This window comes from Sciurus carolinensis, chromosome 14, assembly GCF_902686445.1.
Source record: "Sciurus carolinensis chromosome 14, mSciCar1.2, whole genome shotgun sequence".
In the NCBI taxonomy this organism is placed as follows: domain Eukaryota; kingdom Metazoa; phylum Chordata; class Mammalia; order Rodentia; family Sciuridae; genus Sciurus; species Sciurus carolinensis.
The window spans coordinates 76,003,277-76,027,456 of NC_062226.1; the positions used below are offsets into that span (position 1 = coordinate 76,003,277).

The 24,180-nt window shown below is 36.9% G+C and overlaps 1 protein-coding gene across 1 annotated transcript; it reads right to left on the reverse strand.

Annotated features, from left to right (window-relative positions):
- Window positions 1–1,177: 1,177 nt before the first annotated feature.
- On the reverse strand, window positions 1,178–3,143 carry LOC124964148 (melanoma inhibitory activity protein 2-like). Its single transcript, XM_047524025.1, is given in 2 exon segments — window positions 1,178–2,923; window positions 2,925–3,143. Coding segments are annotated over 2 exon segments (1,965 nt in total).
- Between the last annotated feature and the right edge of the window lie 21,037 nt (window positions 3,144–24,180).

Sequence of the window (24,180 nt, forward strand, 5' to 3'; positions counted from 1 at the left end):
AATTCCCCTCACCTCTCTCCCATTTGACTCCTTGATTTTTAATCTTGTGATTTCTTGGCTTACTTCCTTCTTTTGGTGGAATATACCCTACAATAGTTTTTTGGTAAATAACGCTTGGGAGATATAATTTTTAAGGGGTATATTATATTCTAAAAAATGTCTTTATCTTATTTCTGGTTTGAAAGTGTGGATGGGAAAGAATTCTAAGTTAAAAATACTTTTTCCTCAGGATTTTGATGACATTTTCTACTCTTTTCCTTGTTATTTTTGCTCTGTAGAGGACTAATGACATTTTTGATACTGAATCTTTATACATGGCTTCCTTCTGTTTAAACTTTGAGGATCTTCTTTTTATCTGTGGCTTGCTGCAATTTTATGATGGTTTGTCTTGGCAGTTTTAGGATATGTAGTGGGTCTTTTTAAACCATAGATTCATTTTCTTACATTGTGGAATTTTCTCTTCTATTTTTTTGATAGTTTCTTCTCCACAATTTTTCTGTTTTCCTTCTGAAATTCTTATTATTTATATCTCAGTAGATGCTCCAATTTTCTTGCTTTTTTCAGTCCTTTCTAGTGTGAGGGTCTTTTTCTTAATCTTCCAAGTGTTCTTCTGAATTTTTAATTTTGATTGTCTCTGTTTTAATATCTATTTGCTCTTTCTTATTTATTTATTTATTTAATTTATTTTTTTAATGGAAAAACTGATTTTATTAGTATCGCCAAACAAGACTTTAAAACAATTAAAATATTTCATAAAGCATAAAGATATTTTCACGCTTGCAACAATCATAGCAAATATATTTCTTGGCATAAAGGCACAGTCTTTGGAGTTTAAAATATCCCAGCTGCAAGATTATGTATATAAAACTCCCATTGTTAAGTAATAGTGGATTAATCAAATTAAAAGTTATACTGTAAAATAAAATGAAATAATTTACTCATAAGATTCATATTGAAATCATCTTTATTTATACAATATTATCTTCAGAATTCTAATTAAGCTTTGGTTGGAGCAAAAACATAACAACTAAAAGCAGTTATTTAAACTAAAAATAAGAGATGTCATATTTTGAACAGAGAACAAATATATATTTAGGTTTCTTGTTGAGGTTCTGGATGTTCAACAGCAGGCTCATTTGAAGGTGGAATCAACCCTGAAGGGAACTCGCTTCTCCTCTCAGAATGTGGGGGTAGGGAGAAAAAATTCAGCTCTTGGTGGAGGATAATGAGGAAAACGCCTTAGTGAATAGACATTTTTGCATTGTATTGAAGGCAGTTCTCCTGGTTCAGATGGTCTTCCATAATTAGAATAATATCCATGTTGCCAATATGGTCGACCTGGTGGAGGGATCATCATCTTACATTCTGGTTCTCGTGGCGATGACAGGGGCCCAGTGTCCGCACGTGCTCTGTGAGGATCAGTTACTGAATCAGAGTTTTATTCTCTTCTTTCATTGCTAATCTGATGATCCAAAGGATCCTCTGGGTCTCCTGAGTCTCTTCCTCCTTCCCCTGGATGTAAAGGTGACAATCTGGGTGGACCCTTCTTTTCCAAAGGAAAAGCTCTCATTTCAGATGAAGGTCCACTCAATGGTGAAGGACCATATGGGGACTGCCCTCTGGGAAATGCTGAATTGGAAACATCAAGTGCATATGGATCTTCTAAAAGTTTAAATTGAAACTCCATTTCAGTTAATTTTTGTCTCCTGTGAGCATTTACTGTCTTGAAATACTTGAGGTTTTTTTCAGCTCTCCAATTTGCCAACACATTATCACGTGCTTTTTTCTCATAGGAAATACTCCGCCCCTCATAATAATGAACGATGATATCCAATTCTTCCTCAAGATTTTTGGCTCGATTTCTGTAGGTCTCCAGCTCTTTAGCTGCACAGTTGATCTTTCGATCAACTTCGGAAAACCTCTTCTCTTCCTCTAACCGGCACTTTTCCTCTACTCCTAATTTCCTGTGGAGTTTCACTGCATTTTCTTGATGTTGTTCCATCTTTACTTTAAATTTCTGCTGAAGCTTCTGATTCTCATTTTCAAACTGTGTGTTTTCTAACTGCAAAGATTCTTGTTCGGTCTGAAGATTTTTAATACGTTCTATCAGATCTTTTGTTTTATCTACTTCAGATAATAAAGTGTAAATTTGACATCTTTCTCCTTCTAAGGTTTCTAAAGAGGCATTTAACTCAGCTGCATAAACCAGTTCCTTCAAGGCTTCTTTTGGCTGATTACCTAAGTGAGCACCAATTTCTGATTCACTCATCTCCAGCTCCAAGTTACCATCATCTGTTAGGTCTTCTCCAAGCACAGGAGACTGATCTTTCATTTTTAGCAAGCGTTCGGTCAGAGACTTAATGTGATTTTCTTTATCACTTAGAACTTGTTCTGCCTGTACTTTAGAGTCTTCAGATGTTATTTTCTGTTTTTTAAGGTCACTCACTTTTTCCTTCCATACTTCAACTTCTTGTAAAAGGTGTTTCTGACTTTCCTGCAGTTGGGAATTTTCATTCAAAGCCTCTTTTATTGCTACTTTAAGGTCTTCTTCATTCATTTGAAATAGTCTTAAGGTTGTTTTAGCTTCAGCTACTTGTGATATGAGGGATTTTGATTCCTCTTCTAGGGACTTTATCCTTTTTGATATATCTCCCATCAATTCATCCTGTTCAGAACGTTTAGATTTCTCTTCTTTTAGCTCTGTTTCTATAAAGAGTATTTTATCCTCAAGTTTAGATTTGGACCTATTCAGCATTTCATGTATTATCTCCAAATGTTGCACTTCTCTTGATGTCTTCTCAAGATTAGCATCCTTGAAAGACAACTGTAAGCCTTCATGCTCTTTTTGAAGAAGGCTAACTTTATCAAGTAGGTTACATTTTTCTTCAATTAGTTCAGAAAGTTTTAGAGCAAGCTTTTTTTCCTCTCTTCACATAAAGCCTGCTTCTAACAGACTGAACACTTCTCCACAAAAACAAGAGAACAGTAAAAAATCCAATAGCTGCACATATTACCAGCTTCAGACGAAAGGTATCAGGATTAGGGCCTGGTCTTCCATCTTCAGGCAATGCTGGCACAACCCTGAATATTTTTTCCAGACCCAGGTCCCAGTAAGACTGAGGGGCGGCCCTTGGCCCCTCCATCACACTAAAACTACTTTGGTAACTACATCCTGCCCAGCCACGAAAACAGGCTTCGGACACTAGACTTTGGATGGGAGCCCAAACCTGCACCTGCGACCAAGCGGATCACTAGGAACAGAATGCTGGAGGTGTGTGGGGAGCCAGGCAAACCGACCCCACAGGCTTTGTGACCTCGCTGCCCTGTGACCTCACTTACTTATTTATTTATTTATTTTTTGGAGAGTTCCTTTCTTTTAGCAATGTCTCCTAACAATGCTTTTATGGATGTGAACCATAGATTTGGACCTATTCAGCATTTCATGTATTATCTCCAAATGTTGCACTTCTCTTGATGTCTTCTCAGGATTAGCATCCTTGAAAGACAACTGTAAGCCTTCATGCTCTTTTGAAGAAGGCTAACTTTATCAAGTAGGTTATATTTTTCTTCAATTAGTTCAGAAAGTTTTAGAGCAAGCTTTTTTTCCTCTTGCTTTTCCATACTTGGTCTGTACTGCAAGGTCTGGGAATCTACAAACTACATGTTCCAGACTCCTTTGCTAGTTGACTTTCTCCTAGGTTCTATCATGAACAGGCATTTCTGAGAGTTCAGAAGAGAAAGAAAAGATAACTTTTTTGCTTCCAGTTTCCACAACTAGAAGTTGCTAGAAGTTGTTGGTGATTACCGTGTGGGTTATAGAGTTATTGCAGCTATTAATTCCAGGGTTCTGTTTAGTAGCAGTGGCACCTCTTTGGCATTTCCTTTTCTCCTGTGTCTGGGGAGATTTTCATTGCCTAGGCTGCCTCCTCATAGGGAGGATGAGGGAAAATGAAATGGTCAGTGATTTGGTGTTTATGAAGGTTATATTTAAATGCATCTCTTTTTCATGGAACCCAATGCCAGAGGAAGTAAATGGGAAATCAATTCTCTTACCAATTCTGTATTTTGTTGACAGACAGAATTTACATAAACTGTCTTAGCTTTTTCATCACTGTGACCAAAAGATCTGACAAGAACAACTTAGAGGAGGAAAAATTTGTTTAGGCTCACAGTTTCGGAGATCTCAGTCCATAGACATGGACTCAATTGCCCTGGGACCAAAGTGAGGCAGAACACCATGGGGCAATGGCAGGGTGGAGGAAAGCAACTCAAGACCTGGCAACCAGGAAGGGAAGAGAGGGAACTCTGCTCACCAAAGGCAAAATAAAAATCCCAAAGGCACATGCCCGATGGCCTGCTTCCTCCAGTCACACCCTATGTGCCTACAGTTTCTGTCTAGTTAATCCACATCAGTGAATTAATCTACTGATTAGGTTATATCTCTCAGAATGTAATCATTTCACCTCTGAATATTCTCACATTGTCTCACACATGAGCTTTTGAGGGATGCCACATATCCAAACCAAAACATCAAACTTACTTTGTTATCCTTAAATTATATTAAGGTTAAACATACGTATATACATGTTTTAGCTGAACTTTGGGGAGAGATGCTAAGAGAACTTGTTGGATTTGAAATAGATTGGTAGAAGCTACAGAAAACTTTATTATTTATAACACAGTATTCTGCTTGGCTGAGACCTACGCTTCATCAGGAAAATGTCACATCTGAATTGGAAATATGAATTTGAAGTCATTTATTTCTCTGTATGAAAACACATTCAATCTTACTCTTCTAGCTATACTAGATTATACCTTTCAAAGGTCATGGAATCTTTCTTTAATTATATTTGTCACCAGGTTAATTTATGCTTCTGTGTGCAAACAGTTGCCCTGGTAACATGTGTATGAGTGTATGTTAATCATGTGTGGTGATTAGTGGAGAGCACTGTGGCCACATGGCTCACCAGAGTTTTTGCATATTAATTAACTTTGCAAATGAATGAAGGAGTCAGGGTAAAGGCTGAAGAATTAAATCTGGGTCTCATAACATAACATTTTCCTCCTTACTTGTTTAAACAAAAAAATGTTGAAAAATTTCACTGATGCTCAAACCTACAGGCTTTGAGTCATTCAGAATGGATTTCCAACTGAAACCATGAGGACAAAATGACTTGGAGGACAACTCAACTTTTTCTTGACTCTATTTCTCCAAAAAACATTATTTAATAAATGGTCAATTCCTCTGGAGGAAGAATTGTATTCACTTGAACTGGGCAATCAATATAAGCCTCTATGAGTTTGTTTTTGTGTTTGTGTGAAATCTGTGGAGAGCAAATCTAGCGTGATCCAGGTCTCCTCAATTTGGCATAGAGGAAAAAAAATACTAACTTGGGAGTCAGAAAAATCAGAAAGCAGGTCCAGGTAAAAAAGTTTAATCCTTTAATATAAAGAACCTCTTAAGAGACTGCTACATAAATCTTCATCCATAGTATTATTTGTAAAATTGAAATCTTAAAAATTTACTAAATCAGAGTATCTTACATAAATTCCAGTAATTGGGAATTATGTAAATAAATTATGGTAACTTTACTAAATGGAACTTATGTAATCATGAATTGCTATCAAACCATATTTATTGACATGGAATGATGTTTTCATATATAGATTTACTTCATATATAGATTGTTCTCTTTGTGATTTTTTTCCCCCATATTGGCTAAACATTATATGACTTTTCAGATAACTTAAAAAATTAATTACTTTTTTAACTGCAAAATATGCCATAAGAAACATTATGGTTTTAGGCTAACCACATTAACAAAATTGTTTAACCAATTTTCTCAACACAGCAGTTTCTAAACATGAGACATGATGTGAAGCAGTTGAGCTGGTCACCATAATGTGACCCCCACACACTTGCTTTGTTCACCAACCGAGCAGGGTGAAGACATGGTGTCTCTGTATATTCCTTCCATACATTACTGAGGGTTCTCACATGTGGCCTTTCCTTTGCCCTATGGGTAGTTTTTAGTACTCTTAACTTTATTTCCAAGTCCAAATATTTCAATTTAAATGCCAAGTCATATTAAAAAATTCCCAAAAGTTTGAGAAGTTGTTAAAGAAAATGATGCACAGAGAATTCATCTTCCAAAAGAATGACTCTCACGACTCTCCTCAAAACACCCACTATCAAGACCTTTCTTCTTCATCATGGGAGGACAATAGATCTTTGTTATATTTTGGTCAATGTTCAAACCATATTCAGATACTTTCAAATATTGTTGTCTATTATTTACATAAACTTGTTTTTATCATTCAGTCAGCAGCGTGAAAATTGAGTGTCATTGCTTGGAATGAAATATGTTATATTTTCATTAAATCAATGAAGGATTTTAATTTCCTTTTTTCCACTTAGCAAGACTTCAGAATTGAAAAGGTAGTTTAATAGGGGATAAGTGAATTATTAATTTTTTTGTACCAGGGCTTGAACCCAGAGGTACTTAACCACTAAGCTATATCCCAAATGTTTTTATTTTTATTTTGAATCAGGGACTTGATAAGTTGCTGAGGTTGTCCTTGAATTTACAATCCTCCCACCTCAGCCTCCCAAGCTGCTGGGATAATAGGCATATGCCACCATGACTGTTTTAATTATTAAATTAAATAAAGCAGGTTTCAACCTATAGGTAGCATAATAGAAATGTATACATATATATATAAATGGATAATGAATTGAAAAGATTTGACAATACTGTATCCAGTGATTGTGTTATTAGATTACCGTGATTTAATAATTTGTTCTTTTTAGTTGTACATGACAGTAGAATGTATTTGCACATTCATACATGGAGTACAACTTCCCATTCTTCTGCTTGTACGTGATGTGGAATTATACTGGTCAACCACATTTTCTTTATTAATTCATCTATTGAAGGACACCTAGATTAGTTCATAGCTTAGCTATTATGAATTGAGCTGCTATAAACATTGATGTGACTGTTTCACAATAGTATGCTGATTTTAAGTCCTTTGGCTAAAAACCAAGGAAGAGGATAACTGAGTTAAATGGTGGTTTCATTCCAAGTTTTCTGAGGAATTTCCACACTGCTTTCCAGAGTAGTTGCACCAATTTGCAACCCCACCAGCAATGTATGAGTGTACCTTTTTCCCCACATCCTCGCCAACACCTATTGTTGCTTTTATTCTTGATAATAGACATTCTAATTGGGGTGAGATGAAATCTTAGGGTAGTTTTTTTTTATTGTAAACAAATGGGATACATGTTGTTTCTCTGTACATGGCATAAAGGCATACCATTTGTGTAATCATAAATTTACATAGGGTAATGTTGTTTGATTCATTCTGTTATTTTTTGCCTTCCCTCCCATGCCTCCCACCCCTCTTTTCCCTCTATACAGTCCTTCCTTCCACCATTCTTACCCCCCTCCCTAACCCTAACTCTAACCCTAACACTAACCCCTCCCACCCCCCATTATGTGTCATCATCCACTTATTAGTGATATCATTCGTCCTTTGGTTTTTTTTTTTTTTTTTTTTTTTTTATTTTATTTTTTATTGTGAACAAATGGGATACATGTTCTTTCACTGTTTGTACATAGAGTAAAGGCATACCATTTGTGTAATCATACGTTTACATAGGGTGATGTTGGTTGATTCATTCTGTTATTTTTTTCCCCTTCCCCCCACCCCTCCCATCCCTCTTTTCCCTCTATACAGTCCTTCCTTCCCCCATTCTTGCCCCCCTCCCTAACCCTCACTCTAACCCTAAAACTAACCCCTCCCTCACCCCATTATGTATCATCATCCACTTATCAGCGAGATCATTCTTCCTTTGGTTTTTTGAGATTGGCTTATCTCACTTAGCATGATATTCTCCAATTTCGTCCATTTGCTTGTAAATGCCATAATTTTATCATTCTTTATGGCTGAGTAATATTCCATTGTATATATATGCCACAGTTTCTTTATCCATTCATCAACTGAAGGGCATCTAGGTTGGTTCCACAATCTGGCTATGGTGAATTGAGCAGCAATGAACATTGATGTGGCTGTATCTCTGTAGTATGCTGATTTTAAGTCCTTTGGGTATAGGCCAAGGAGTGGGATAGCTGGGTCAAATGGTAGTTCCATTCCAAGTTTTTTAAGGAATCTCCATACTGCCTTCCAGAGTGGTTGCACTAATTTGCAACCCCACCAGCAATGTATGAGTGTACCTTTTTCCCCACATCCTCGCCAACACCTGTTGTTGCTTGTGTTCTTGATAATCGCCATTCTGATTGGGGTGAGATGGAATCTTAGGGTGGTTTTGATTTGCATTTCTTTTATTACTAGAGATGTTGAACATTTTTCCATATGTTTGTTGATTGTTTGTAGGTCTTCTTCTGTGAAGTGTCTGTTCATTTCCTTAGACCATTTGTCGATTGGATTATTTGTAGTCTTGGTGTTGAGTTTTTTGAGTTCTTTATAGATTCTGGAGATTAGTGCTCTATCTGAAGTATGATTGGCAAAGATTTTCTCCCACTCTGTAGGCTCTTTCTTTGCAGTGCTGACAGTTTCCTTTGCTGAGAGAAAGCTTTTTAGTTTGAATCTATCCCAGTTATTGATTCTTGCTCTTATTTCTTGTGCTATGGGAGTCCTGTTGAGGAAGTCTGGTCCTAAGCCGACATGTTGAAGCTCTGGACCTACTTTTTCTTCTATAAGATGCAAGGTCTCTGGTCTGATTCTGAGGTCCTTAATCCATTTGAGTTTAGTTTCATGCATGGTGAGAGATATGGGTTTAGTTTCATTCTGTTGCATATGGATTTCCAATTCTCCCAGCACCATTTGTTGAAGAGGCTATCTTTTTTCCATTGCATATTTTTGGCCCCTTTGTCTAGTATGAGAAAATTGATTTTATTTGGGTTTGTGTCCGTGTCCTCTATTCTGTACCATTGATCCACCTCTCTATTTTGGTACCAATACCATGCCGTTTTTGTTACTATTGCTTTGTAGTAGAGTTGAAGATCTGGTATTGCGATACCCCCTGCTTCATTCTTTCTGCCAAGGATTGCTTTAGTTATTCTGGGTTTTTTATTCTTCCAGATGAATTTCATAATTGCTCGCTCTATTTCTGTAAGGTACGTCATTGGGATTTTAATTGGAATTGCATTGAATCTGTATAGCACTTTTGGTAGTATGGCCATTTTGACAATATTAATTCTTCTTATCCAAGAACATGGGAGATCTTTCCATCTTCTAAGGTTTTCTTGAATTTCTTTCTTTAGTGTTCTGTAGTTCTCATTGTAGAGGTCTTTCACCTCTTTTGTGAGATTGATTCCCAAGTATTTTATTTTTTTCAAGGCTATTGTGAATGGGGTAGTTTTCCTAATTTCTCTTTCTGAAGATTCATCACTTATGTATAAAAATGCCTTAGATTTATGTGCATTGATCTTATATCCTGCTACTTTACTGAATTCACTTATGAGTTCTAAAAGTTTTCTGGTGGAATTTCCTGGTTCCTCTAAGTATATAATCATATCATCAGCAAATAGGGATAGTTTGAGTTCTTCTTTTCCTATTCGTATCCCTTTAATTTCTTTGGTCTGTCTAATTGCTCTGGCTAGAGTTTCAAGGACGATATTGAAAAGAAGTGGTGAAAGAGGGCATCCCTGCCTTGTTCCAGTTTTTAGGGGGAATGCTTTCAGTTTTTCACCATTTAGAATATTAGCCATGGGCTTAGCATAGATGACCTTTATGATGTTAAGGAATGTTCCCACTATCCCTATTTTTTCTAGTGTTTTGAGCATGAAGGGGTGCTGTATTTTATCACATGCTTTTTCTGCATCTATTGAAATAATCATGTGATTCTTGACTTTAAGTCTATTGATATGGTGAATTACATTTATTGATTTCCTGATGTTGAGCCAACCTTGCATCCCTGGGATGAAACCCACTTGATCATGGTGCACTATATTTTTAATGTTTTTGTATGTGATTTGCTAAAATTTTGTTTAGAATTTTTGCATCGATGTTCATTAAGGATATTGGTCTGAAATTTTCTTTCCTCGATGTGTCTCTTTCTGGTTTAGGTATCAGGGTAATATTGGCTTCATAGAATGAGTTTGGGAGGGTTCCCTCCTCTTCTATTTTATGGAATACTTTGAGAAGTATTGGAATGAGCTCTTCTTTAAAGGTTTTGTAGAACTCGGCTGAGAACCCATCTGGTCCTGTACTTTTCTTTGTTGGTAGGCTTTTGATGACTTCTTCTATTTCATTACTTGAAATTGATCTATTTAAATGTGTACGTCCTCCTCGTTTATTTTAGGCAATTCATATGTCTGTAGATACCTGTTGATGTCTTCGAAATTTTCTATTTTGTTGGAGTATAGATTTTCAAAATAGCTTCTAATTATGTTTTGTATTTCAGTTGTGTCTGTTGTGATATTTCCTTGTTCATTCCGAATTTTAGTGATTTGAGCTTTCTCTCGTCTTCTCTTTGTTAGTGTGGCTAAAGGTTTATCAATTTTGTTTATTTTTTCGAAGAACCAACTATTTATTTTGTTAATTTTTTGTATTGTTTCTTTTGTTTCAATTTCGTTGATTTCAGCTCTGAATTTAACTATTTCCTGTCTTCTACTACTTTTGGTGTTGGTCTGTTCTTGTTTTTCTAGGGCTTTTATCTGTAGTGTTAGGTCGTTTATTTGTTGAGCTTTCTTCTTTTATTGAATGCACTCCATGAAATAAATTTTACTCTAAGTACTGCTTTCATAGTGTCCCAGAGATTTTGATATGATGTTTCTTTGTTCTCATTTACCTCTAAGAATTTTTAAATTTCCTTCCTAATATCTTCTGTTATCCATTCATCATATAATAGCATATTGCTTAATCTCCAGGTGTTGGAGTAGTTTCTGATTTTTACTCTTTCATTTATTTCTAACTTCAATCCATTATGATCTGATAGAATACAAGGTACTGTCTCTATCTTCTTGTATTTGCTAACATTAGCTTTGTGGCATAATATATGGTCTATTTTAGAGAAGGATTCATGTGCTGCTGAGAAGAAAGGGTATTCGCTCTTGGTTGGATTGTATATTCTATAAATGTCTGTTAAGTCTAAATTATTGATTGTGTTATTGAGATCTATGGTTTCTTTTTTCAATTTTTGTTTGGAAGATCTGTCCAGTGGTGAGAGAGGTGTGTTAAAATCACCTAGTATTATTGTGTTATGGTCTATTTGGTTTCTAAAATTGAGAAGAATTTGTTTGACATACATGGATGAGCCACTGTTTTGGGCATAGATGTTTATGATTGTTATATCTTGGTGATTTATGCTTCCCTTAAGCAGTATGAAATGTCCTTCTGTATCCCTTCTGACTAACTTTGGCTTGAAGTTCACATTATCTGAAATGAGGATGGATACTCCAGCTTTTTTGCTGAGTCCATGTGCATGGTATGTTTTTCCCCATCCTTTCACCTTTAGTCTATGGGTATCTCTTTCTATGAGGTGAGTCTCTTGCAGGCAACATATTGTTGGATCTTTCTTTTTAATCCAATCTGCCAGTCTATGTCTTTTGATTGATGAATTCAGGCCATTAACATTCAGGGTTATTATTGAGATATGATTTGTATTCCCGGTCATTTGGTTCATATTTAAAATTTTATTTATTTATTTATTATTTGACACAACTTGGTTCCTCCTTTATTTGAGAGTTCCTTTAGGATAATTCCTCCCTTTGCTGATTTGCTTCTTTATTTTTTATCTCTTCCTCATGGAATATTTTGCTGAGAATGTTCTGTAATGCTGGCTTTCTTTTTGTAAATTCTTTTAGCTTTTGTTTATCATGGAAGGATTTTATTTCATTGTCAAATTTGAAGGTAAGCTTTGCTGAGTATAAGATTCTTGGTTGTCATCCATTTTCTTTCAGAGCTTGAAAAATGTTGTTCCAGGCCCTTCTAGCTTTTAGGGTCTGGATTGAAAAATCTGCTGATATCCGTATTGTTTTCCCCCTGAATGTAATTTGGTTCTTTTCTCTCACAGCCTTTAAAATTCTGTCTTTATTTTGTATGTTAGGTATTTTCATTATAATGTGCCTTGGTATGGGTGTGCTGTAATATTGTGTATTTGGAGTCTATAAGCCTCTTGAACTTGATTTTCCATTTCATTCTTCAGATTTGGGAAATTTTCTGATATTATTTCATTGAATAGATTGTTCATTCCTTTGGTTTGTTTCTCTAAGCCTTCCTCAATCCCAATAATTCTCAAATTTGGCCTTTTCATGATATCCCATAGTTCTTGGAGATTCTGTTCATGTTGTCTTACCATCTTCTCTGTTTGTTCAACTTTGTTTTCAAGGCTAAATATTTTGTCTTCAATATCTGAGGTTCTGTCTTCCAGATGTTCTATCCTATTGGTTATGCTTTCTATGGAGTTCTTACTTTGGTTTATTATTTCCTTCATTTCAAGGATTTCTGTTTGGTTTTTTTTCAATATCTCTAACTCTTTATTGAAATGATCTTTTGCTTCCTGTATTTGCTCTTTTAACTGTCGATTGGTGCTATCATTCAATGCCTGCATTTGCTCTTTCATCTCATCGTTTGCTTCCCTGATCATTTTAATTATGTACATTCTGAACTCCCTTTCTGTCACTTCTTCTGCCATGCTGTCGTTGAATTTTATTGATGTGACATCTAGATTTCTTTGGGGCATTTTCTTCCCTTGTTTTCTCATATTGTTCAGGAATCAGTGGGTCCTTAAGATATTGCAGATTTCCTCTATTGACTTATAATGTCCCTAAAGATTGCTAGTATATCCCCTCTTAGCCTTCAGTAGCCTGCCGTCTTGGAGGAAGTTGATAATGTGGTGCTCCACAAGGAAGCTGCCTCTCTAGGGATGGTGACCCTCAGGTGGGATATATTCCCTGGTAGTGGGCAGAGGTGCCTCCACTTGTTGAGCAATGGTCATCCAAAGGGGAACTAGGCTGCGGGCTGAGGCAAGGCCTGTTTGAGCCTGTGTCTCTGGTTTTACCCTCGTTGTGGGAAAACCTCACCTGGCGGGGAAGACTCACCCTGTGGGGAGGTCTAGCTGGTCAGTTCCCCTCCTAGAGGTTCCCCTCAATCTACAACTACCGCCTGGGCTGGGCTGTCTTCCTCTGCAACGTTCCCAGGGGCCTGGACCTACCTCCTGGGCCTGGGAGCCTCACCCTTCGCAGATGAGCTCCTTAGGCTGCCTCTCCTCAGAGAATCTGCCCGCAGCCCTGGAAACTTCGCTCCGCCTCTAGGCATGTCTCTGTGCGGCTCTTCCACCAAGAAGCCGGTCCTGGGACCCTGCTCTGCACCTAATCGCCTGGCTATGCGGCCCCTCCTCTGAGCCACCACCTGGAGCCCAGTACAATAGCTCTGAGACCCAGAGACCCGCCACACACCTCTTCCTCCCAACAGCCACCCAGTTTCTGACGCAGTCACTAGGAGTCCAAGCAACTCACTTCACGTCTCATCCTCCCGCCAACCGCTCGTAGCTCTAGGCAGTCACTCCTAGTCCAAATGACCCACCCTGTTCCTCCTCCTCCTTGGGGTAGCCCCCAGGGTGTTCAGGAGCGGTCGCTCGGAGAACCAGTGATCCACCGCGCTCCTTCTCCAGGCAGACCACCGGTGTTCAGGGGCGGTTGCTTTGAGTCCAAACAACTCACCACTAGCCTCCTCCTCTGGCAACTGCCTGTGGCTCTGATGCAGTCACTTCTAGACCAAGCGACCCGCCGCGCTTCTCCTCTTCCTCCGGGCAACCCCCCCGGTGTTCAGAAGCGGTCGTTCTGAGTCCAAACAGCTCATCAGGCAGCCGCCCAGAGCCCCAGTGGTTGCTCTGTGTCCAAGCGCTGTGCTGAGCCGCCTCCTCTACGATGATCCCTGTGGTACGTGTTTACCGCTCCAGTGGGGGGGAGGGGTGTCTCGCCGGGCAACTCTACTTTACAAAGTTCCCTGCGTTCCGGGGCTACCGCCCCATCCCGGACACCTCCCCAATGGGAGAGACTCACCCTGCGGCTTTGAGTTGGTCCCAAGTCTCTCACTATCTCCTCTTTTGAATCCTGCGTCCTGGAGCAACATGAAATGCAGCCGCCCTCTAGTCCACCATCTTGAAACCCCTCTTAGGGTAGTTTTGATTTGCATTTCTCTTATTACTAGAGATGTTGAACATTTTTTCATATATGTGTTGATTGCTTGCAGATCTTCTTCTGTGAAGTGTCTGCTCATTTCCTTTGCCCATTTATTGATAGGGTTATTTGTATTTGTGGTGTAAAGTTTTTGGAGTTCTTTATAAATTCTGGAGATTAGTCCTCGATCTGAAGTACAAAGAGATTAGTCCTCTCTCTGAAGTATGGCAAAGATTTTCTCTCACTCTGTAGGATCTCTCTTCTTGTTCTTGATTATTTCCTTTGCTGTGAAAAAGCCTTTCAGTTTGATACAATTCCATTTATTTATTCTAGATTTTATTTCTTGTGCTTTAGGAGTCTTGTTGAGGAATTTAGTTCCTAAGCTAACACGGTAAAGATTTGGGCCTACTTTTCCTTCTAGTTGGCTCAGGGTCTCTGGTTTAATGCCTAGGTCCTTGATTCACTTTCAGTTGAGTTTTGCATGGTGAAAGATAGAGGTTTAATTTCATTTTACTACATATGAATTTCCAGTTTTCTCAACACCATTTGTTGAATAGGCTATCTTTTCTCCAATGTATGTTTTTGGCACTTTGTCTAGTACTAGAGAACCATATTTATGAGGATTTGACTCTGTCTTCTATTCTGTACCATTGATCTTCCTGTTTTGGTGCCAATGCCATGCCATTTTTGTTACTATAGCTCTGCTGTGTAATTTAAGGTCTGGTATTGTGATGCCTCCTGCTTCACTTTTCTTGCTAAGGATTGCTTTGGCCATTCTGGGCCTCTAATTTTTTTGAATGAATTTTATGACCATTTTTTCTATTTCTCTGAAGAACGTCATTGGAAACTTAAAAGGAATTGCATTAAATCTGTAGAGTGCTTTTGGTAGTATGGCCATTTTGACAATATTAATTCTGTCTATCCAAGAACATGGGAGATCTTTCCATCTTCTAAGGTCTTTGATTTCTTTCTTTAGTTTTCATTGTAGAGGTCTTTCACCTCTTGTGTTAGACTGATTCCCAAATAGTTTATTTTTTTTTGAGGCTTTGTGAATGGGGTAGGTTTCCTAATTTCTAATTCAGTGGATTCATCATTGATGTATAGAAACACAATTTGTGGGTGTTAATTTTATATCCTTCTACCTTGCTTAATTCATTAATTAGTTCTAAAAGTTTTCTGGTGGAGTTCTTTTGGATCTTCTAAATATAGAATCAAGTCATCAGTAAATAATGATAGTTTGAGTTCTTATTTTCCTATTCATATCACTTTATTTTCTTTCTTCTGTCTAATTGTTTTGTCTAATTTCAAGGATGATGTTGAATAGAAGTAGTGAAAAAAGGTATCCTTGTCTTGCTTCACTTCTTAGAGGGACTGCTTCTAATGTTTCTCCATTTAGGATGATGTTGGCCTTGGGTTTAGAATATATTTTATAATGTTGAGGTATGTTCCTGGTATTCCTAGTTTCTTGAGTGTTTTTAACATGAAGGGGTGCTGTATTTTGTCAAAGACTTTTTGTGCATCTATTGAGGTAATCTTGTCTTTAAGTCTACTGACATGATGAATTATATTCATTGATTTCCATATGTTGAACCAACCTTGCATCCTTAGGATGAACCCCACTTGATCTTGGTGCACTATCTTTTTAATAAATTTTTGTATGCAATTTGTCAGAATTTTATTGATCTATGTTCTTCAGGGATATTGGTGAGAAATTTTCTTTCCTTTATGTGCCTTTGGCTTTGAAATCAGTCATACTAGCTTTATAGAATGAGTTTGAAAGTGTTCCCTCCTTTTCTATTTCATGGAATAATTTGAGGAGTGTTAATGTCAGTTCTTCTTTGAAGATCTGGTAGAACTCAGTAGGGAATCTGTCTGGTCCTGGGTTTTTCTTTGTTGATAGGCCTTTTGATGGCATCTTTAATTTCATTGCTTAAATTTGATCTACTTAAATTTTCTATGTTGTTTTGATTCAATCTGTGTAGGTCATATGTCTCTAGGAATTTGTTAATGTCTTCAAGATTTTCTATTTTACAAGAGTATAAATTTTCAAAGTAGTTTCTAATTATCATCTGTATTTCAGTAGTGTCTGTTATATTTCCTTTGTCATTGCAAATTTTAGTATTTTTTCTCTTGTTCTCTTTGTTAACTTGGCTAAGGGTTTATAATTTTTAAAAATTTTTTCAAAGAACCTACCTTTTGTTTTGTTAATTTTTTTGTATTATTTCTCTTGTTTCAATTTCATTGATTTCAGTTCTGATTTTAATTATTTTTGTCTTCTACTGCTTTTGGTGTTGATTTGTTCTTCTTTTTCAAGGGTTTTGAGATGTAATTTTAGTTTTTTTTACTTGTTCACTTTCTAGTTTTTTAGTGAATGAGCTCAATGCAATGAACCTTTCTCTTAGCACTGCCTTCATAGTGTCCCAGAAATTTTGATATGTTGTATCACTATTCTCATTTACCTCTAAATATTTTTTAATTTCATTTTTGATTTCTTTTGCTATTCACTTACCATTTAATAGTGTATTATTTAGTCTTCAGGGATTAGAGTAGCTTCTATTTTTTATTTTATCATTGATTTCTACCTTCATTCCATTATGATCTGATAGGATGCAAGGTATTATCTCTTCTTGTATTTGTTAAGTGTTGCTTTGTAACATAAGATATGGTCTATTTTAGAGAAGGATCCATGAGCTGCTGAGAACAAAGTATATTCAGTTCTTGATGGATGAAATATTCTACTTATATCTGTTAAGTCTAAATTATCAATTGTAGTTTTTAGTTCTATACCTTCTTTATTTAGTTTTGGTTTGGAAAATCTATCCAGTGATGAGAGAGGTGTGTTAAAGTCACCTGGTATTGTTGTGTTGTGGTCTATTTGCTTCTTGAAATTGAGAAGGATTTGTTTGATGTATGTAGATGCTGCATTATTTGGGGAATAACTATTTATGGTTGTTATATCTTGTTGATGTTGATGAAATGTCCTTCTTTATCCCCTTTGATTAATTTTGGCTTGAAATTCACTTTTTGTGATAAGACGATAGAAATCCTTGCTTGTTTCCAAGATCCATGTGAATGTTATATTTTTTCCCATCTTTTACCTTTAGTCTATAGATGTCTTTGTCTAGGAGGTGAGTCTTTGGAGGCAGAATATTGTTGGTTCTATTTTAAAAATATAATCTGCCAGTTTATGTCTTTCGATTAATGAGTTAAGGACATTTACATTCAGTGTTACTATTGAGATATGATTTGTATTCTCAGCCATTTTTATTTATTTCTGGTTTTTAATTTGAATTAATTTCTCTGTTGTTTCACTGTTCTTTTAGTGTGTTTCCTCCTTTTGCTGGCTTTCACATTTGTTTTTCATTTCTGCTTCATGAAACATCTTATTGAGTATGTTTTGTAGTGCAGGCTTTCTCGTTGTAAATTCTTTTTTGTTTATCATGGAAGGTTTTTATTTTAACATCAATTCTGAAGCTTAATTTTGCTGGGTACAGTATTTTTGGCTGGCATCCATTTTCTTTCAGAGCTTGGTGTATATTATTCCAAGATCTCCTAGCTTTGAGGGTCTGGGTAAGAGATCAACTGAGACCTGGTCTGGTGTCCCTCTAAATGTTACCTGTTGTTTTTCTCTAGTGACTTTTAAAATTCTATCCTTATTCTGTGTGGTAAGCATTTTCATATAATGTGCCTTGGTGTGGGTTTTCAGTAATTTTGTGTATTTTGGATCCTGTAAGCCTCCTGTATTTGATTTTCCATTTCATTCTTTAGGTTTGGGAAATTTTCTGATATAATTTCATTGAAAGGATTGGGCATTCCTTTGGTTTAAAGGAAGAGTGAAAGAATAATAGAAATTAACTGTTAGTAGAAGAAAAGTCATAAGGAGAATCAAGGGAAACAGGTGAGAAAAAAAATTTATATAAAGTAAAAACTCTTAAAAATTAAAATAAAAATAAAAGAATACAAAACGAAACTGAAATACACTAATCATACATCCTAGTCCTCCCAAAAACTGATCCACAAAAAATAACTAGTCTCAAAAATGCTAGGAAAAAATCCAAACATCATTATGTATAAATGTCAGTGATCCATTAAAGTTAAAATTAAACAGAGAAAAGAAAAAAGTAATGAAAAAAGAAAAAAGGAGAAAAAAAAATCTCGATGAAAAGTTAAAGAATTCTTTACTTTGTAGTTCAAAAGAATCTCAGCTTCTCAGCAGTTTTAGGTAGAGTGTGATGCTCTACCTTCTGGGTGACTGGAATGAGAGAGGTAATTCCATAGGCAGAATTCCTGGAGGCATGGTTTAGGCTTAACTGGGTAACAGGCTCTTCATTGAATGTCAGTTGTTCTGGAGATTTTAAATCAGCACACCTTCTGGGTCCAGCAATTGCTGGTCCATGTTGGAAGACTGTACCCCAGAGATCTTCCCTGGGTTCCCTCATGTGGTAGAGTAACCAATTCTTAGTCCACCATGTCCCCTACAGATCTCATGTTTCCTGATTTTGGGTTCAGTCTCCAAACTCAGTTTCTCCAACCCATGCCCTTCTGAATTCCCAGCCAGATGCCTTCTCTTCCAGTTGGTCCTGGAAGCAATTGACTTGGAGGGAAAGGAGGAAACCCAGGTGGGTTTCCACAACCAGTTGTCCCCTGTGTAAACCTCTCTCCAGGTTTGATTTTCTCCTGGTCATTTAAGCACACTATGTCATGCAGTGTGTATTTAGTAGGCCTCTATTTTGGGCCAAACTCAAGTTTGCCAGAAATGGGCTCCCTCAGCTGCCAGTACCCACACTGCAGCTACAAAATGGTTTCTTCTTTCATCCTCTGTACACCACCAGGAGAGATGGCAGCTTTTTTCCCCTGCACAAGGATGTTGTGCAACTCATCTTTCAGTTTAGTTAGGCAATGTCCTTGATCTCTAAATACTTCACACCCAGACATGCCTAAGGCCTCATGAAATTACAAGTTCCTTTAATTCCCTTATCTCTCTACATTGCTCTTGGAAGGACCCTCTGGATGGTGCTTCCGCATCAGCCACAGCAGGGGCTGTGTGGTTGGAGATTTCTTCCTTATTTTATTATATCCAACCTCCTGAATCCCTGACCAGCTTTGAATGTCCAGTTTTAAATTCAAATAAAGCACCCCCCACTTTTTATTCACCCACCTTGCTGAGAAGCTATCTGTCTGCTTTCTTAATTTCATGCCACAGAACGGACAGGAAAGCAACCTTCTCTATTCCACCGTCTTCTCTTCATGCCTTAATTTTTCTTATCTGGCTTTTTCCCCTTCCCTCCTGTTCTTCCCCCTCTTCTCCTTCTGCTCTTTTATTTGATCAGGAGTCAGGATGTTATTTTGAAATATAACTAGGCATTTCCCCTGCTAGGTTTTGTACCTCTGTGTCAGTGGATATAGTGTGAGATTCACCTTTGTGCCATGGCAACAAGCAGACAGGGAGCAGAATGTCCATTTTTAACTCTTATATTTTTGAAGTTAAGACATGGCAAAGACTTTTGGAGGCTACATGGGTCTTAGAGCCTGTTCCACTATGTAATACTGGGATGATGTCTGCAGGAACATGGGAGGAGCAGAGGAGAATCAGAGGGAAAGTGAGAAGGTAATGAGTCTTGGGTGGACCAAGTTTTGGGATTTGGATGGAGTTTGTGGGGGGAATCCTCCAAAACATTTGAGGATTTGAGAGCCAGAAAGGACTCCTCGAGGAGAAATTAAAATTCACAGGTAAACAGGCATCTCAAAATAACACTAGCTGTGGGCTTTCCTGTTGTCGAGTTAGTGCTCTTCACATTTACATGATTATTGAGAGAAAGGAAAAGAGGAAGGGAGATGCTCAGGGTTGGTACTTCCTAGACTTGTACTATAATGCAGAGATTTCTACCCCAACAGTAGACTGGCATGGTTACAGGTCAGTATAAATCCTTCAATTATAATAATGCACAGAATATTATTATATAGCATAATCATGACAGTCATTGCAATCCATAGAGATAACGTCCTTGGAATTTTCCTGCTGCAAGAATGTGCTTATGTATAAGTTGCTCTCGAGTTCCTTGGCAAATAAACAAAAGTAACAGTTTTGAAAGCTCAGAGATTCACATGCCTTCGTTTCTATTAAAATCTAATCTGAACAAAATATACCAAACTGGTTCCACACTAGGTTGAAATGTGACTTCATTTCTAACCTGCCAAATAGCCTAATTTTAAAAAATAGCATTGCACAAATGAAGTATCTCTTTATGACTTCTAGTAATGAATTCCATCTTGCTATTTGCATCTATTAAAAAGAATTATAACTCATGGGTAAAAAAATTTGCAAATATGCATTGACCTTATTTCTTGTGTGGTTTTGCTCCCATTTCTCTTAGAGTTTATGCTGCTAATTCAGTTCTTAACTCTGTCCTTACTGCTATACTGAAAGCCCTCTATCCCAGGTGGTCAGCATCCTCCTCACTGTTTTTTCTTTCTTTTTTTTTATTGTAAATAAATGGGATACATGTTGTTTCTCTGTTTGTACGTGGAGTCAAGGCATACCATTTGTGTAATCATAAATTTACATAGGGTAATGTTGTTTGGTTCATTCTGTTATTTTTTCCCTTCCCCCCACCCCTCCCACCCCTCTTTTCCCTCTATACAGTCCTTCCTTCCTCCATTCTTGCCCCCCTCCCTAACCCTAACACTAAACCTAACTGTAACCCTAACATTAACCTCTCCCACCCCCCATTATGTGTCCTCATCCACTTATTAGTGATATCATTCGTCCTTTGGTTTTTTGAGATTGGCTTATCTCACTTAGCATGATATTCTCCAATTTCATCCATTTGCCTGCAAATGCCATAATTTTATCATTCTTTATGGCTGAGTAATATTCCATTGTATATATATACCACAGTTTCTTTAACCATTCACCAATTGAAGGACATCTAGGTTGGTTCCACAATCTGGCTATTGTGAACTGAGCAGCTATGAACATTGATGTGGCTGTATATCTCTGTAGTATGCTGATTTTAAGTCCTTTGGGTATAGGCCAAGGAGTGGGATAGCTAGGTCAAATGGTGGTTCCATTCCAAGTTTTCTAAAGAATCTCCACACTGCTTTCCAGAGTGGCTGCACTAATTTGCAGCCCCACCAGCAATGTATGAGTGTACCTTTCTCCCCACATCCTCGCCAACACCTGTTGTTGCTTGTATTCTTGATAATCGCCATTCTAATTGGGGTGAGATGGAATCTTAGGGTGGTTTTGATTTGCATTTCTCTTATTACTAGAGATGTTGAACATTTTTCCATATGTTTGTTGATTGCTTATAGATCTTCTCCTGTGAAGTGTCTATTCATTTCCTTAGCCCATTTGTCGATTGGATTATTTTCATTCTTGGTGTAGAGTTTTTTGAGTTCTTTACAGATTCTGGAGATTAGTGCTCTATCTGAAGTATGATTGGCAAAGATTTTCTCCCACTCTGTAGGCCTCTCTTCACATTACTGATAGTTTCCTTTACTGAGAGAAAGCTTTTTAGTTTGAATCTATCCCAGTTATTGATTTTTGCTCTTATTTCTTGTGCTATGGGAGTCCTGTTGAGGAAGTCTGGTCCTAAGCCGACATGTTGAAGATCTGGACCTACTTTTTCTTCTATAATCTGCAGGGTCTCTGGTCTGATTCTGAGGTCCTTAATCCATTTTGAGTTTAGTTTCGTGCATGGTGAGAGATATGGGTTTAGTTTCATTCTGTTGCATATGGATTTCCAATTCTCCCAGCACCATTTGTTGAAGAGGCTATCTTTTCTCCATTGCATATTTTTGGCCCCTTTGTCTAGTATGAGAAAATTGTATTTATTTGGGTTTGTGTCTGTGTCCTCTATTCTGTACCATTGATCTACCTTTCTATTTTGGTACCAATACCATGCCGTTTTTATTACTATTGCTTTGTAGTAGAGTTGAAGATCTGGTATTGCGATACTCCCTGCTTCACTCTTTCTGCTGAGGATTGCTTTAGCTATTCTGGGTTTTATATTCTTCCAGATGAATTTCATAATTGCTCGCTCTATTTCTGTAAGGTACGTCATTGGGATTTTAATTGGAATTGCATTGAATCTGTATAGCACTTTTGGTAGTATGGCCATTTTGACAATATTAATTCTTCCTATCCAAGAACATGGGAGATCTTTCCATCTTCTAAGGTTTTCTTGAATTTCTTTCTTTAGTGTTCTGTAGTTCTCATTGTAGAGGTCTTTCACCTCTTTTGTGAGATTGATTCCCAAGTATTTTAATTTTTTCGAGGCTATTGTGAATGGGGTAGTTTTCCTAATTTCTCTTTCTGAAGATTCATCACTTATGTATAAAAATGCATTGGATTTATGTGCATTGATCTTATATCCCGCTACTTTACTGAATTCACTTATGAGTTGTAAAAGTTTTCTGGTGGAATTTCCTGGTTCCTCTGAGTATATAATCATATCATCAGCAAATAGGGATAGTTTGAGTTCTTCTTTTCCTATTCATATCCCTTTAATTTCTTTCGTCTGTCTAATTGCTCTGGCTAGAGTTTCAAGAACGATATTGAATAGAAGTGGTGAAAGAGGGCATCCCTGTCTTGTTCCAGTTTTTAGGGGGAATGCTTTCAGTTTTTCACCATTTAGAATGATATTAGCCATGGGCTTAGCATAGATGGCCTTTACAATGTTAAGGAATGTTCCCAATATCCCTATTTTTTCTAGTGTTTTGAGCATGAAGGGGTGCTGTATTTTATCACATGCTTTTTCTGCATCTATTGAAATAATCATGTGATTCTTGACTTTAAGTCTATTGATATGGTGAATTACATTTATTGATTTCCTGATGTTGAACCAACCTTGCATCCCTGGGATGAAACCCACTTGATCATGGTACACTATCTTTTTAATATGTTTTTGTATGCGATTTGCTAAAATTTTGTTGAGAATATTTTCGTCGATGTTCATTAAGGATATTGGTCTGAAATTTTCTTTCCTTGATGTGTCTCTTTCTGGTTTAGGTATCAGGGTAATATTGGCTTCATAGAACGAGTTTGGGAGGGTTCCCTCCTCTTCTATTTTATGGAATACTTTGAGAAGTATTGGAATGAGCTCTTCTTTAAAGGTTTCGCAGAACTCAACTGAGAACCCATCTGGTCCTGGACTTTTCTTTGTTGGTAGGCTTTTGATGACTTCTTCTATTTCATTGCTTGAAATTGGTCTATTTAAATTGTGTATGTCCTCCTCATTCAGTTTAGGCAATTCATATGTCTCTAGAAACCTGTTGATGTCTTCAAAATTTTTTATTTTGTTGGAGTATAGATTTTCAAAATAGCTTCTAATTATGTTTTGTATTTCAGTCGTGTCTGTTGTGATATTTCCTTGTTTATTCCGAATTTTAATGATTTGGGTTTTCTCTCGTCTTCTCTTTGTTAGTGTGGCTAAAGGTTTATCAATTTTGTTTATTTTTTCGAAGAACCAACTATTTATTTTGTCAATTTTTTGTATTCTTTCTTTTGTTTCAATTTCGTTGATTTCAGCTCTGAGTTTAACTATTTCCTGTCTTCCACTACTTTTGGTGTTGTTCTGTTCTTCTTTTTCTAGGGCTTTTAGCTGTAGTGTTAGGTCATTTATTTGTTGAGTTTTACTTCTTTTATTGAATGTGCTCCATGAAATAAATTTTCCCCTAAGTACTGCTTTCATAGTGTCCTAGAGATTTTGATATGATGTTTCTTTGTTCTCATTTACCTCTAAGAATTTTTTATTTTCTTTCCTAATATCTTCTGTTATCCATTCATCATATAATAGCATATTGTTTAATCTCCAGGTGTTGAATTAGTTTCTGTTTTTTACTCTTTCATTTATTTCTAACTTCAATCCATTATGATCTGATAGAATACAAGGAAGTGTCTCTATCTTCTTGTATTTGCTAACATTAGCTTTGTGGCATAATATATGGTCTATTTTAGAGACGGATCCATGTGCTGCTGAGAAGAAAGTGTATTCGCTCTTGGTTGGATGGTGTTCTATAAATGTCTGTT